Source organism: Enhydra lutris, unplaced genomic scaffold (assembly GCF_002288905.1).
Source record: "Enhydra lutris kenyoni isolate GAN:26980312 unplaced genomic scaffold, ASM228890v2 scaffoldscaffold10, whole genome shotgun sequence".
NCBI classification, from domain to species: Eukaryota; Metazoa; Chordata; class Mammalia; order Carnivora; family Mustelidae; genus Enhydra; species Enhydra lutris.
This window is the reverse complement of record NW_019154094.1, coordinates 10626869-10642306: the sequence shown is the minus strand read 5'-3', so window position 1 is coordinate 10642306 and position 15438 is coordinate 10626869. Positions and strand designations below refer to the sequence as shown.

Genomic DNA, 15438 nt, shown 5'->3' with positions numbered 1-15438 from the left:
CAGCCCAGCCCTGGCTGTGTGCACCTCGCCATGGAGTATGGCTTCTCTCCTGAAAGCTGGGGGAGGTATCAGAGGCTATAAGCAGGGACAGGCATAACCAGGGTGATGTGGGACTGGGAAGAGGACACAGTCCACCAGATTTTTGCCTGCATGGAGGGCCTCCCAGACTGTGTATTGGGGGAAAGGGGCGGAATTGTGCCTGGGGAACTCCTCCTGCCTTTCTCCCAACTCACTGGGGCTGGGGGGCTCGCTGGGGTATGGGACAAAGACAGGCGCCTCAAGAGGATCAGAAACATCATGATCATGATGTCTTCCCCCCTCTGGCAAGCTCTTTCTCCCCATTTTACAGGTGTGAAAACTGACTGGTTTAAAGTTACGTGTTCCTCAGTCCACCTGAGACCAAATGGGTGGCAGGGCCTGGCCGCATATGTATTCTCCTGGACCGGCCTTCCCAGGACCCTCCTCCTGGCCCCCAGGTCCTGGGGAACCCTGTTCTGGCTCAGGCAGATGAGCCCCTGGAGTGGGAGGTAGGGGAACATCCTGGTGACCCATCGTCAGATCCCACCCCCACCCCCGCTGGCATTTGTGGCCGTTCCCAACCTAACCCCGCCTCTTCCAGGAGGTTGTGGCCGTGCTCTGCTGTCAAGCAAAGCTGCCCGCAGCTTCCTACCCTGGGTGCCCTCCGCACAGTGCGCCCAGAGCCCCTCGGGCAGAGAGAACAGCAAAGCCAAAGGATCCGGGGCAGGAGGGGTTAGGTTTGCAGAACTGGAAGCAGTCCGTGTGACTGGAACCCCAAAAGTGAGGGAACCACCTGGTGTGTGGGGTTGGTGACGCGAGAGAGACCATAGGTAAGACTTTGGCCTTTGTCCCAAGATCAGTCGGTGGGAAGTATTATTTAGAGGGTTTTAGGCAGAGACTGACGGTCAGTTCTGCTCTACAAAATCAATTTGTGGAAGAAGGGAGACCCAGGAAGGGGTGTTGCAGTTGTCCTGGTGGGAGGGGGTTGTCCTGACTGAGAGCCCTCAGAGCCCCACCTCTGGGACTCTCTGTCTGACCCCTGGCACCCCCAGGACTTACTATGGGGGTGGAGCGGGTGGTGACCATGAGTGGTGATTGAAGATCGAAGGGATTCCCAGCCTAGCTGCCAGCGAACGTGGGGCACCCATGCAAAGAGGAACCGGGTTACTGGGGGCTGTGTGCCCCCAGATTCTGGCCCAGAATCAGAATGCTGGGTTTATCTGCTGGCTGGATGGCTGGATGGTTAGCTAGTGGGTGGGGGTTGGCTGGTGGATGCATGAGGGGGGGTAAGTAGCTAGTGGATGCAGGGTGGCTAATGGATGGTGGGGGGCTGGCCGGCTAGTGGATGGGTGAGGGGTGTGGATAGCTAGTGGATGGGGGCTAGCTGGTGGATGGTGGGGGTGGCTGGCTAGAGGGGGTGGCCTGGGGGGCCTGATAGGAGCCACTGAGCCATGACCCCCGACTTTCCTTATTACCCTCCTGCACTCTGGGAAGCACTCAACCCTTCTCGACTTCTCAGAGCCCCTTCGCACCAGAGTCAGTTCTTGGTTTTTTCCTTCCCAAACCGTCAGACATTTGGCTCCCCAAAGCACGGTCCCAACCCACCCCATCTTTCACCGGCATCAGAGGAGAGGCCCAGAGAGTTACTTTTCTAGCCCCCAGCCCCTCCTTGGAGCCACCTCGGGGCCTAATGGTCTGTTTCTGGAGCAGGGACTCACAGAGGCATGCAGAGGCTGGTGGCAGCGTCCCCTTGGGCTTTATTGTCACAGCCTTCCCTCGGGCCCTGCTCTGGGCCGGTTCCCAATGCCAGGCAGGCTGGGCCAGCCGTCTCAGCGGAACGGGAGCTGGCACGTCTGCTCAGAACAACTCGGGGATGATGTAGTCACTGTGGACACCATCGATCAGCCCTTCCCCGTTGTTGTGGACAAACCAGCAGGCGACCTTGGTGCCGACGCTGACATCCTTCCTGTAGTCTTTCTGGGAGCCCCTGGGAAAAAGGAAAGAGACACTGTGATGCAGTGTGGACCACATAGCTGCTAGGCTCATGGACTTCAAGCAGGAAAAGGGTGTGAATTTGCTCATTCTAAGACTCTAGAACTCTTTGGACAAGAAGGAAATCAAATGATTAGCTCCTTCTAGGGAGCTGAGTTTGGCCTTTTCCTGATTAGGAGGGGCCTAGGGGGGGTCAGGATCCTGGAGAGAAACAAGGGTAGGTGCCCCACAGGAGACAAGAGCCTACCAGACCCACGGGTGTGGGCAGAGAGGGCTCTCCAGAGGAGTCCCGTCACCTGGTGACCGTCAGCCGATGGCTCTTCACCACCATGGTGGCATCTGGCTTTGTGGGGTCAGAGCCTGGGTGGATGTCAGACACTTCAAAGTCAAAGGGATGGAAGAATTGTCCTGGGAACAAAAAACATTCACACTGTCGGCCCCTGCACACTGTGAGCCCCTGCCAACACCAGAGGGAACATGGCCCCAGCCTTCCGGGGTTGACGCAAAGGCTGACAGGGTGTCGGATGCTGGGTCTGGAGTGACTGGGACAATCTTTCCTGGGTCGTCTCCCCTCTGCCATGTGTCCTGAACAATCTGAAGCTCGAACATTCCATACCCAGCAGTCCATGCGTCTGTGCCGACATCCGGTGACTGTCCACCACGTAGAAACCCAGAAAGTCCTGGTGTACAGGATGCTTCTTCCACACCTGGTGCAGGATGACCACAAAAGTAACCCCATCTCCGAAGGAGACCACCATGTTCTTCTTCCTGTTGATTGTCACGGACAGCCTAGGAGAGAAGAGGAGCTCAGCAGGTGGGACCGGTGGTGGCCATGACACTGGGCATCTGCGTCCAGGGCGTCTCGGGAGGGCCTTTTCCGTACACGGCACCTAAGGGCACACAGACTCTGGAAACTATCTCAGAGGCGCTGGAAAGCAGGTGCCTCGTGTGTGTTGACTCTGCACTGTACTAGGAGATGCTTCATCCTTTTTCCCCCATAAGTAGGAACAGGGCTGTCCAGGGAGTCTGGAGACCAGGGATTGAGCCTCAGCTCAGCCACTGGCTTCCTGTGTGACCTGGGGTAGGTTCCACCCCTCTCAGAGCTTCCCCGGGAGTGACAGCCCTGTCCCGCCCACTAGGCTCTGGGTGACTTGAGGAGAGAGGCTGAGCAGTCTGAGAAGGTTCCGGTTAACGAGCTCAGCGAGAGAAGGAGAAAATGGGGATTAGTGTGTATTCAGTGTGTAGGTCCAACTAATGCTTACATCTGCACAGCCCTTCCTTCAAGATCTGTCCTGTGAACTGGCCAGCTACCATACCTGGCTGAGGCCATGCGGTCACCCTTCCCTGGGCAGGGGCTGAGCTCTGAGGCCACTGGTCTCACCTGTGACCCCTGCAGATCTTCTGGGATCCCTCAAAGGCTCCTCAGGCCCTCGGCCTGAAGTGCTCCTCAGAGACCTGATGGGAGGCCTTACCCATCCTGTGAGATTGCGACCGTGTCCAGCCAGCTGAAGGTGCTCTGTGCAGCTCCATTCCATAGGGTGACCTTCTCTGGTGTCACCTCCATCCGGAAGTCCATGTGAGCACTGGCAATGCCCAGTTTGCCAAAGTAAGTCTTTCTGGTCTTGGGGTCAGAGTTGCCTCCCTTATCGCCAATGATCTGCCCGTTAACTGTGAGGCCTGCCGGAGAGACGGGGCAGTGAGGGACCAGCGAGACCTTCTGAGTCCTCCAGCCAGCGTTGCTGATGGGGAACAGCATGGGGTCCCCAAAGTGAGACCAGGCCTTCAGAGCCAGCCCTCTCTGGTCTGGACACTCCTGGGTTACGCTGGTGGCCGAGGGCCCACGCTGCAGACTTGACCCATCTGGACCAGGAGTGGCGTTCAGAGAAAAACTATCTCCCAGACACAGGCTGCCCCCGAGCACCCTCAACCCTGACCATCTCTCCAACACAGTGGGGTCCTTGGTGAGCCTGTGGCTCTGGACAGCGCCCTCACGGTGTAAGCTACACATAAAGAGGATGCCTTATGGGCAGAGTGAGGCACTGGCCACAGCCACAGCCCCAGCCCCCACCTGTGACAGGGTCCTGAATGAGACGCAGCACCGTGCCTGGGTCTTCATTGATGTTGAAGCAGATGGCGTCGTCTTTCTGTGGGACTTGGATGATGAAGTGGGGGTCCCCGTCCACTGAAGGCGCATCAGAGAAAGGACTGGATCACCGTTCCAGGAGGAACCTCCCCTCCCATCTTGGCCCCAGTGGGTAGACTCCTAACAGGTAGGAGTTGCTGGGCCCTAGGGCCCGGGTCTCACCCCAGGAGGAGCAGGGGGCACTCACCGTAGTAGTAAGGTGTCTGAGGAGGCTGGTAGCTGGCTGTGGATGCAGAGGGAGAGAGGCTGAGCTAAACATGCAGGCCGGGGGGAGGCGCCAGGACCCCCAACCAGGTTTTGGTTCGGCCCCTCCCCTTCCTGCTTCCCTAGGCTCTCAAACCACCCCCATCTCCTCAGGCCCCCAACCATCTGCCTGTTCCAGAGAGCTGACTCACAAAGACTCCAGAAGGGAATATGACACAGGGCCAGTCTCTGGGCAGTGCCCTCTGGGCGGGATGGGGGGTTCAGGAGGGGCAGGGGCTGTGGCCACGGGCCTGTACTCACTCAGGTAAGCCATGGAGCGCGCCACTGAGGAAGGAGACCAAAGGGCAGTTGTGAGTGGGTTCAGAGGGTGCCCTCTCCCCTAGCCCCATGCCTCTGCCTGTCCTAGGGCCACAAGTCTCCAGGGGAACCCCAACCCTGACAGGTGGAGGATTGGGATGTGATTCCTAAGGTAGGCTTTAGAAATGGGAGCATGCCCAGGGAACTCCTTTCGAGGACCGGTGGAAATACGGCTGTCATTTCTAGGTTGAGGCAGAATGTGACGCGGCTAAAATGTAAGCCACGAGATCGTCTGCTTCTCTGTCATGAACAATGTACACAGCAGAAGCCATCCCACACCCCTGAAGTCCCTCTCCCCAGAAGCTCACCGCTGTCTGTTGTGCTTGGTACTGAACCCCTCCCCGCCAATGCACACTCCTGTGTCCATGTCTGCCCACCAGTGACAGCCTCTGACAGCCCCACGCTAACGGCAGAGCAGGCAGCCAGGCCAGAGGCACCGCTCAGATGACTCTGCCTGTCAATGGCAGTGGAGCTGGCAGGTGGGGGCTGGGAGGCCCTGCCTGGTGGGGGAGGGTGGCTTGCTGGGGTCGAGGATGCGATCTGATAACGAGAGAATGCTGTGAATCCCGGTGAGGGGCCTGGGCTGAAGTCCCAGCTTGGCCACCTGCTGACTAAGTCCTCTAACTAATAGACTTAGGCTCTCCATGCCTCGGTTTCCTCGCTATAAAACGGGAACCACGAGAGGACTCTGAAGAGGATCGCTGTGGAATCAATGGAATGTCAGTGCCTGACGTGAGAATTGGCTCATTTCTGCAGGTCACGGAAAGCGCTCGTGCTGATTGTCCCTCACTAGTCGGGGAAAGCCACCTCCAAACTGCCCACGAGGACCTGCTGAGGCTCAGAGAGGGCAGAGCCCAGACCGCAGTGGCTCTTGGGTAGCAACAGCACTGGGACCTGGGTGCAGGTGTCCTAAGGGCCCCTCCCTGGCCTCGGCACTTGGAAAGGCCTCCTTGGTTCTCTCTTGTCCCCATCCTGGGATACCCACCCAGCCGCTGGTAGAAGCTCACCTTCTGTGTCCACAGGCCCTGTGAGGGAGAAAGGGGAGAAATGTGTTAGGATCCACAGACTCCTGGTGTCGACCCCAGTGCTGCCGACTTGCTGCCCGTCCGCCCCGCCCCAGGCTGTGGGCCTCCCAGCAGACAACGACACCCCACCCCCAAGGGCATATCGCCTGGAGCCAGGAGCTCCTGGAGGCCAGGGGCCTGGCCTGGGCCAGATCTTTGCCTTCTGCGTCTCCCCCGGCCAAACCCCCATCCCCACACCCAGGTACAGGGTGCTTAGGAGTCCCCTCTTGGAGCCTGGTTGAGCAGGCCTGTCAAGCCTCCAGCACTCAAGGCCTTTTCCTCTCACAATCCCCAGGCACGGCTCTGGGCCCAACTTTCAAGCTGGAAGTTCTTCCTGCCTAACTGAGCACCTCCATGCTGCAGCCAAAGCCTCTTTCTTTGAAATCCCCCTGGGCAAGGTGTCCCTTGACTCATATCCCTTTAGAGATGCAGAGGCCTCTCTGTTCACCCCCCACGCACTGTCCATGCTGATGGCTTCACTCCCTCCACAAAACCCTCCCCAAACCTTAGCCAGGTTTCCTTCTACGCCCCTGGACCTGCCCCTCTGGAGCAAGGCTGGGTCTCGCCAGCCTGGCTTGTTCCTCTTCTAGGCACCCAAGGCCCCGGGTCTGGAAGGCCTGCGAGTTCTGGCCTGTACTCTCCATGCCCACCTTCTCCAGGCTTGTCAGCGATGGCGGTCTGGTCTTCGTTGTCCTCGGGCTTGGTCACCACCATGGAGGTCAGTGGAGTCACAAAGTGGTACTTGAGGGACAGGTCCAGGGCCTGGGCAGTGAGGTTCTCCTTCTCCTCGCCGTGGGCATTCTTGCTGTGGGGAGGGACAGGAGTGTCAGCCGGAGAAGAGTTCCCTGCCTGACCTCCTCTGCTCTGGCTCCCAGAACCAGGCCAAGAGCCCCAGAGGCAACCCGAGAGTGCCTTTTCCCAGGGTAGAACCCTCAAGTGCTCAGAAAAGACTGGTTCACCAGCTCCTTGGGACAGAAGGACAGGCTGTGTCTGAGGCCAGGCCTCAGTTTCTCCACTATAAGATTAAAGAGGCTTGACATGGCATTACAATAATCACTCATGACAGTGTCCCTGTGCTGAGTGCTCAGCCCGTCCCAGCCTCTGCTCCAGGGACTTTATAGGCCCATGCCCCCTAAAGGAAGGCTGACAGCGCTCTCCTATGGGCCCAAGCTCCGCCTTCTGGGGGCTGAGGGCAAGGTCCCAGCCTTCAGTTGTGTTCAGCCTCGCCATGCTTGTGGGCCCACACTGGCTGTGGGCTACAGAGTGCTGAGGCCAGATGTCAGGCTGGGCTCTGCCCTGGGGAAACCATCCTGTGAGCCTGGGCTGAGAAGAGGGGAAGGCAGCTGGGACAGCACGTGGAGGGGCACATCCCGGGGAGTGGCTGCGGCTTCTTCCTCTTGGGCTCCCCCAGAGCACAGCCAGCACAGGGGCAAGCACAGGCAGGGCGTGGGGTAGTATCAGGGGCGCGGGGGTGGGGTCTGGCTATGGGAGGGGTTATTGGCATCACCGCTTCTCCAGCAGCTGCTCAATGGTGAGGTAGGCCCAGAGCCGCTCGATGTAGTTCCCAAAAATGTAGTCCTGCTCCTTCAGAGCCTTTTCCATTTCCTTCATGTCCACCTCCTCTGTGAAGGTCAGATCATTGGTGGCCTGAGGTGGGGGTGAGAGGAGGCCAGAGGCTTGAGGGCTGGAGGCCTGGACTAGGTGGCCCCATTTCGAGGGCTACCACTGCTGGACCGTCAGCCAGGAGGCCAGAGCCCCTTCGGTGCCGATCCCCCGTCCACAGCACACATTCTGGCCCTGGCCCAGCTCACCCCATGGCCCTTAACGTCTGCCTTAAAGTTGTTCATGTCCTCGTCCAGCAGGCGCCCAGCCACCACAATCTCAGAGCCGTCGTAGAAGTGCTGGTAAGCATTCTGGGTGAGGTCCTGGATGGCGTTCTCAGGGTACTCTACCTCCACGCCTGTCAGCAGCGGGTTGGCCACCTCCTCATAGAAACCCTGGAGTCCAGAAGGGGGACCTGGTCATCTCAGGTCCAAGGGTGGGCATGGAGAGGACAGGCTGGGCAGGTGCCCCCTGCTGCCTCCCCAGGTGTCGATCCCCCAGGCTGAGCCAGTTCCGGGTCCTGATCTCCACTTCCTTGTGGCCCTGACAGTGCCCTTCAGTTTGTGGGAGACTCCCCTAACCCCCCCAGTCCCCCCCACCCCGCAACTAGGAAGAGCCTGGGAAGAACAGAGGGTAAGCACAGAGTTCTTGGCACATAGAAAGTACTTGAGAAACTTTTGCTGGAAAGAAAGTAAGAAAGAGAAAGCTAAGGAGGAGAAGCTGAGAAGAGAAGGTGACATGGGCGTGAGCACAAGGGTCAAGAGAGATGAGGCGAAGGCATGAGGGGTTGGTCTACTGCAGAGGTGTAGACACGGGGGAGGATAGGGTCAGCAGACTTAGCAAATGAAAATACAGGATGTGCCATTGAATTTGAACGTCAGGTAGACAGCAAATTCAGTTTAAGTGGAAGTATGTCTGTCAGGGGATGAATTGCATATCCTCAAAGTCCATATGTTAAGATCCTTCCCCGCAGGATCTCAAGATGTAACCTTTTTTGGGATTAGGGAGGTTACAGAGGTAATCGAGTTAAAATGAGACCTTTGAGGGGCGCCTCGGTGGCTCAGTGGGTTGAGGCCTCTGCCTTCGGCTCAGGTCATGATCTCAGGGTCCTGGGATCGAGCCCCACATCAGGCTCTCTGCTCAGCAGGGAGCCTGCTTCCCTTCCTCTCTCTCTGCCTGCCTCTCTGCCTTCTTGTGATCTCTCTCTGTCAAATAAGTAAATAAAATATTTTAAAAAAATAAAAGTTTAAAAAAATGCCTTTGGAGCAGGTCCCAGTCAATATATCTGGTATCCTTCTGAACAGGGAGCAATTCGGATCCAGAGACAGACACCCACGCAGGGCCGATGATGTGGAGGGACAGGGAGAAGGTGGCCATCCATGAGCCAAGGAGAGACGCCTGGAGCAGACGCTGCCTTCACAGCCCCCGGAGGGGAGAAGCCCTGCTCACACCTGGATCTCGGACTTGTAGCCTCTAGAACATCGACGCAGTCCATTTCTGTGGTGGGAGCCCCCCGAGTCTGTGGTACCTTGTTATAGCAGCCGAGCAAATATACAGCACGCCAGGCCGCCCTGAGGGCATGCTTACACTACAGAATTTTTCAATTTATAGGACATTCATAGTCGACCCCTTATTTCGTTTGACCATCCCACGGAGGAAGCAAGTCTATTCTGTGTAGCCCGAGGACAAAATCAACCACCACTGATGGCTAAGAGGTAGCTAGAGGTCCATGTGAGCCCAAGAGGAGACACTTTCTAACAAGTAAATGTGTCACTCGGTGGAACAGCTGCCTGAAGAGATAATGAGCTCCCCGCCCCTGGAGGTGTGCAAGACAAGGCATACCTGCAACTGCAGGTTGGCATCGGAATCCTCATAAATGCGCCGGGCCAGCCCATGGTTCTCCAGAGCCATGCTCTCCAGGAAGTTGTAATTCAGATTGTTGCCAAAGCCCAGGTTATACAAGGGGAACTTGCCCCCAATGGCGTTGCGTACATTCTCTTGGATTTTTTCAGGTCTGCTTTCCCCTGCAGGAGAAAGGGGTGTTCTCACTCCGGCCACAGCCCAGCAGTGAGCTGGCTCAGCTCTGTCTGGAGGTATCAGACTCCTGCCCACGCAGAGCTGGTGGGGTCACAGCCACGAGCCCGTGTCTGGGCAAGGGGGTAGTCCTCAGCAGGGGGAGACAGGACACTGCCTTTGAAGGGCTCCCAGGCCACTGGGAGAGCCACCCGAGATCTCGCCACACGCAGGCTCCGGAGCCGCCTGCCTCACCAACGTTGGCGTCCCCATCCGTCAGCATGATGACAATGGAGGTGCTCCTCTCTGGGACTCTGTGCTCTTCCCAGGCCTTGTTCAGCATGCTGATGGCCCGCAGCAGCGCATCGTTGATGTTGGTCACTGGCACACAGACACAGACAGCGCCGTGAGAGAGTGTCCTCGGGGGACCAGGGTGGAGGAGGTCGGGACAGCAGGCCCCGCTCTTGGACCCCAGGGTGCTGTTGGCCAATGCATGGCGGTGTTCAGTAGGTATTGACTGAGTGACCCAGTGAGTGGTGGCTGAATGACTCACTCTTTCAATGGGGACGAAAGGACCAGCCTCATGGGGCTGCCGGAAAGTAGGTGTGAAAGCAGTTTGGGAAACTGTCAGATGGACTCCCAGACCCGCTCCCTGGGAGGAGAGGGGAGCCGGAGTGACGTCACTTGTCATTCTCCCTAAGACAGCCCAGGATGAAGGCTGTCCGTGGTGTCATCTTGCTGGGACTAGCAGGGTGCCAGCATCACAGGTTAGAGAAAGGAAGAGGGGACTCCCCAAGCCCACAGAGAAGACACCCCACTATCAAGCCTGAGACCCACCCCTGCTCCAGCTAATCTCTGCAGGGCTTAGCCCAGCGGAGACTCTGCCCCAAGGCACGAAGGAGGTGGATGGCTGAGGCCAAGGGGCGCGGCAGGATGCATCGGCTCTTCCCTCCCATCTTACTTCCTCGATCGTGAATATTCTTCACAAATGTCCTGGCCTCCTCGATGTTCTCGGGAGTGGCTTGAACTAAGTTGTCTTTCCAGGTGGTCACATCCCCACTGAACAGAATGAAGTTCAGGTAGTCCTCCTGCTTCATATCTTCCAGGATCTTGAGGAGGGCGTCCTTGGTCTGGGAAGGAGAGAAAGCGGCAGACAAGAGGCTGGGAGGGAGTGGCCGGTGGCCAGCCAGCTGTCTGTCCTCCCAGCCCAGCTGGCGCAGGGGCCTGGGCTCTTTGCCACGCTCTGTGCCCTTTCTTTAAATCCCGTCTGTCCCCTCCTTCCTCTTAACACGGGAAACATCAGCTCTGTTCCCTCACAGACAACTCTGCACCCCCCCCGACCCCTGCAGTGAAGCAAACACCTGCTCCATTTTCCGACCATGCATGGAGCCGCTGACGTCGATGACGAAGACCACGCTCTTGGGCACCACTGGCAGGCCTTGAGGTGCAAAGAAGTGCACGAAGTAGCCGTTGACTATCTGGGAAGGGGAGAGAGAGACAGGAGGCCACGTGCCCTTGGCGACCCTTGCGAACAGAGCCCAGACATTTACCAGCTCCAGAAAACAACGGTCCTTGCACATATCCACCATGGGGTGCCGCACGAAGGCTCTGGACCGTCTGTCATCCCCAGGCCGTGCAGGAAACTTGGCCTTGGGCTGAGGACTGCGGATCTGGGCATGAGATGCCACTGCGGCCCCTCCTGTGCCGGCCCCCACCGCCTCGGGGGGACAGAGGACCAGCCAGCCCAGCGGGGCTGCCAGGCAGCTACCTGCACGTTGGCTGGGGACTCCCTGTTCACGTCGTAGGTGATGATAAAATCCCCGTTGATCAGGGAGTCTGTGCAGGTTGGGCACGAACGCTGCTGATCCATGCTGGGCTTGAAGGACACGTGGCCCTGGGGGAGGCAACAGAGGGCCTTGCTCAGCTTGGCCAGGGCCTGTGGACCTTGTGCTTCCCTGGGGAGAGAGACAGAGCCCCCACAGGAGGAGACCAAAGGTGGCGGCTGGGGAGGGGGGCGGTGCCTGGGCAGTCCAGCTGCCATCCAAAATGCTTTGGCCTTCCTGAGCACCTCGGGGAGAGATGGGGGGCCCAGGGCGAACTCACTGCCCTGCAGAAACCACCAGCCCTCCCAGCACATGCTCCTCGGGCATTGACCGGGAATTCCTGAATGACTAAGGTTTGCTATTCAGGTGACATTTATTTATCCACTGCCCATGATGAAAAAGGCCCCTGGAATGGCTGAGGTTCTTGGGAACTGGAGCCAACCATCAGCACCAAGAGATTCCCTTTCATCTGTCACCCCTCAGGGCAGTCAGCAGATCTAAATGACGCCCTCTGGCCTCAGTGTCCTTACCTGTAACATAGACAATAAATTGCACCACCTACTTCCCAAGGTAAAATGAGACTGGGCCTTATGAATGATTCCCCTGTCCCCCATCCTCAAGGCAGCTGGGACCCCAGATCACAGCAGCACTAGCGCTGGCCTCCAGCACCTTCACCCCCGACCTGGGGCCAGGGAGAAGTGATGGCGGTGAGTATTCCCCCCTCCCCTTCTCAGCCAAGCCCTGGGCTTCACGCTTATCCCTTTAGTGTCAGGGTTCCTGCCCCTGCCCTCCCCCCAGGCCTGAGAACACCACCTTTTTCCCTGAGAAGGACTTGGTGAGGGCACTGCCCAGGAGGTCATTGGTGATGAACGAGGCCTCAGCATCCAGCGAGCTGATGCCCTGGGGCTCGTAGATGTCTGCCTTGATCTGGAACGTACAAGAGTAGGAGGGGTCACTCGGCGACAGCGCAGAGAGAGGCCAGCCTCCAGGACAAGGCCAAGGGGATGGAGAGGGTCAGTGAGGGAGCAGGGACAGCCTCCCGATAACTCCTAATGGCTAAGCCTCGTGTCTCCCACCAAGAAAAGGACCTCGAAGGCTTGTAGACAGCTCGGTGACCCCAAGTCCCTTGCACCAGCTGCCATTTAGTGCCCTGGACTCTAGCACTAAGGCACCTCCTTTGGCTTTCAGCTCGGACACTCCTCAGCCCTGGTGGGACTGGACCTCTGCGTTCTCGACCCTGCTCAGTGCTCTGTCCCAGCGCCCTTCCCTGCAGCCCACCCCCCTCCCCGCACACCTGCACGTTCACCCTGTCCTTTCAGCACGGTCTGCAGGGTGATTGATTACCTCAAAGTGCTTGACCAGCTGCTTGGGCTGGACCTTAAGGAACATCTCATATTTGCCCTTGTGCCTCTTCAGCAGCTCCTCATAGGTTAGCTCGAAGGTGACCTTGCTGCCCGCTGCCACGTTGACGGAGACTGTGAATTTCTCCAGCTTCCTCCCGGAGGCCCTGCATGGGGTGTAAAAACCACCCTACAGACTGCGCCAGCCCGCCTGCCTGGGCCCTTGGCTCAAGTCCAGCCCCATGGAGAGACCCTCCCCTCTCTGAGACTTGTTTGCCCCCACTTCCAAGTAGGATAATGTCGTAAGCATCACGGGCACATTTTGCTATGATCATGAAAGAGTAACAGTGCCGAGAACCTGGGCCGCTGTTGTCTGCATCTCTGAGAGCCCCTGCAGCCCACACACTCTTTCCAAGGCCAGGGTGCGGGGGGACCCTCTTACTTGACCAAGCCGGCTGTCTTGCCCTGGGACACAGCCTTTTCATACTGCTTCTTGGCGACTTCCTTCTCCTTGACATTCCCGGGGTAGGTAACACCGTCGATGGTCCTACAAGGAGGGAGAGTTGGGGGTTCAGGCTGAGCCAGACTCCCCACCCCCCCCAACCCCCAGCCTGGAGCCAGCGGCCATGGCGACACCCACAAGGTGAAGTTGGTGATGAAGGCTGTCTTGGGCAGCTCCACGTCAAAGGACACCTCCTTGGCCGTGTCTGCACGGTTGACCGCTCTGGTGGTAACAACATTGTGAGCAAATCGGGAGGTCACCTTGCAGCTGATCTTGGTGCTGTAGACCTCGATGCCATTGACGACCTGCAGGAGGGGACAGTGATCAGCCTCTGGGAAACCAGGCCTTCAGCCTGGCTGGTCCTCCCAGGCTCCTCCTGCAGAACCCAGAGCCCCTGTCTGGTAAGTAGTTCCTCCAGTTTCCCAGGCACTGTGACTGAAACCCGGGCGGCCTCCTGCATCTTTGCATTCAATCGGCCACCTTGGTTCTGGAATGTCCTGTCCTTTCTAACACCTCTCTCCCCCTCGGAGACCAGGGGCTCCTTGGCCGGCAGGGGCCTTGTCTGATTCAGCCTTTGTCTCTCCTTGTTCCGTGGCCCCACAGGCTCCTTAACTCAGTCTGCCTTGGAGCTCAGCACCAAGAAGCCACTCAGGGAAGGGTTTTGCACCATGAGAAGGAACTTCAGGATGGTATTGCGTGTTGGTGCCAAGAAGAAGAGGAGGGGAAGGGGGAAGAATAGGGCAAGGGGGAGGGGGAGGAGGAGTAGGGGAGGGAGAGTCAAGTCTGACCCTGTCCCTGTCCATCTCCCACTTAAAGAGAGGAGGGAGAGGGGGAGGAGGGGGAAGGGGGACAGGGAGAGGGAGGGCACTTGCTCTGCCTCCTTAATTCTGGATCTGTGTACATGCAGCTAGCTGTAGCCAGGGAGGTCTTATAAAAATCCAAGCCTGACCCTGTCTCCCACTTAAACCCTCTTATGCTCCCCATCACCCTCAAGACAGTCATCCCCATGGCTCCGAGGTCCTCCAGGCAGGTCCCGTCTCTCTGATCATCTGTGCTCCAGCCACCCCGTGTCTCTGGCCCTGGCGCACCTGCACCAGCTCTTCCTGCCCACCTCCACTTGGAAAGAAATCGCGTTCACATGCACCCCAGCCCTCCTCCTCTCCTTTGGTAATTGCTTGATTCTGTCCCCAGACGGGCACTAATTTCCCATGCCAAGGGGACTGTGTGGGGAGGGCCTTCGTGTCTCAACACCTTCCCTCCAGTGGGGCTGGTGGACTGAGGGAAAGTCTAGGGAGACATCTGGCTCGAGCAGGATGTGAAGATGCTTCATGAGGCTGTGTGTCCCCTCATGAGGCTGTGTATCCCCTGCATACAGGGCCTGGTACCATCAAGTGCTGGGTAAGTGTTTACAGGGGGCAGGGCCGGCGGAAGAGCAGTCCTGGGCTGTTTCCAGGAGATCCGCAAGCATGCTTTTGTGGCACTGTTTCCCAGGGGTCTTGAGTCGCATGGAGTCTGCCAGGGCAGGGGGCTGGGAGCTGTCTGCCGACTGGGAGGGACCTTTTATTACGGCCCACCCCTTCTGCTATTGGGCAACCAGCTCCATTCTGCCCCGCCACACCCCACCCCATGCCTGGTGAAAGTTCTCACCCCTTCCGGGAGGCTCCGTTTCTGCAACAACAAAGACAAACACGGGAATCAGTCCAAGGCCAAGGCCACTATGACCTGGGAGCAGGCTCTGCGTTGAGGCCAGGGTTCAGCAATCATCTCCCACACACATACCTCTTGAGGGGCCTCTGGACATAGGACCCTCCCAGAGCCACTTCTGAGTAGAATGGGGAAACCGAGGCCCAGGTAGGGCAGGTCTCCAGGTTTTCCAGGGGAACAGGGCTGGGAGAACCAAACCAGCTATCTCCCTACCCCACATACTCTGACTCACCCTGCCTTTCTCTGGATTTTGAGGCCCTGAGGCCTCCTCTCTGAGGACCCCACCACCACCACTGCATCTCCACGAGGCTCAGCTCAGCCCTTCCTGGAGTCCTCTGTGCTTGTCTCAGGTGTGGACCCGCACAGCCCCTCAGTGAGGTGAGCCCTTTCTGCTGCTTGCCCATTTGATAGGTGGGGAAACGGAGGCCAAGGGAGATTTAAGAGCCCAATACCCAGCCTTGTCCCCTACAGCTCACTGCCTAGCCTCCTGCCTCCTCCTCTCCCCACATAGAAGACGGTCCATCCTGTTGCTTCTGCCCATGTGACAGGCTCAGATGGCAAAGATGGGACAGACTTACCCCCAGGGGCCGGGAGGGGATTCTTGGGAAGCCAGAGGCCACCACCAGGCCAGAGAGCAGGGCCAAGATGAGGCAGGGCCTCCACGCAGAAGCCATCA

At 58.2% G+C, this 15438-nt stretch overlaps 1 protein-coding gene across 2 annotated transcripts; it reads right to left on the bottom strand.

The window, feature by feature from the left end:
• Positions 1-1755: 1755 nt before the first annotated feature.
• Positions 1756-15438, bottom strand: LOC111143892 (inter-alpha-trypsin inhibitor heavy chain 3). Of its 2 annotated transcripts, XM_022497938.1 has the most exons (22): positions 15341-15438; positions 14706-14726; positions 13197-13363; positions 12999-13103; positions 12561-12723; positions 12030-12143; positions 11162-11287; positions 10755-10871; positions 10355-10523; positions 9649-9774; positions 9223-9404; positions 7590-7775; positions 7286-7425; positions 6429-6583; positions 5722-5739; positions 4658-4681; positions 4341-4376; positions 4079-4192; positions 3483-3687; positions 2627-2799; positions 2307-2418; positions 1756-2005 (listed from the first exon to the last, which is right to left on the bottom strand). In XM_022497938.1, the coding sequence occupies exons 1-22, from the start codon at positions 15434-15436 to the stop codon at positions 1876-1878; spliced, it is 2679 nt and encodes an 892-aa protein (XP_022353646.1). In that variant the 5' UTR covers positions 15437-15438; the 3' UTR covers positions 1756-1875. The 2 variants fall into 2 exon arrangements, with proteins under 2 accessions (XP_022353646.1, XP_022353647.1); XM_022497939.1 differs by lacking the exons at positions 4658-4681; positions 5722-5739 and adding an exon at positions 5939-5947.

Bases quoted from the DNA above. Each gene is read 5' to 3' on its own strand.
- LOC111143892 (XM_022497938.1), bottom strand. From the start codon at position 15,436: ATGGCTTCTGCGTGGAGGCCCTGCCTCATCTTGGCCCTGCTCTCTGGC. The intron at 6,584-7,285 runs GTGATGCCAATA...CCCTCCCCACAG, and splicing joins GAGCAGCTGCTGGAGAAGCG to CAAGAATGCCCACGGCGAGG. The intron at 4,193-4,340 runs GTGAGTGCCCCC...ATGCGCCTTCAG, and splicing joins TCAGACACCTTACTACTACG to TGGACGGGGACCCCCACTTC.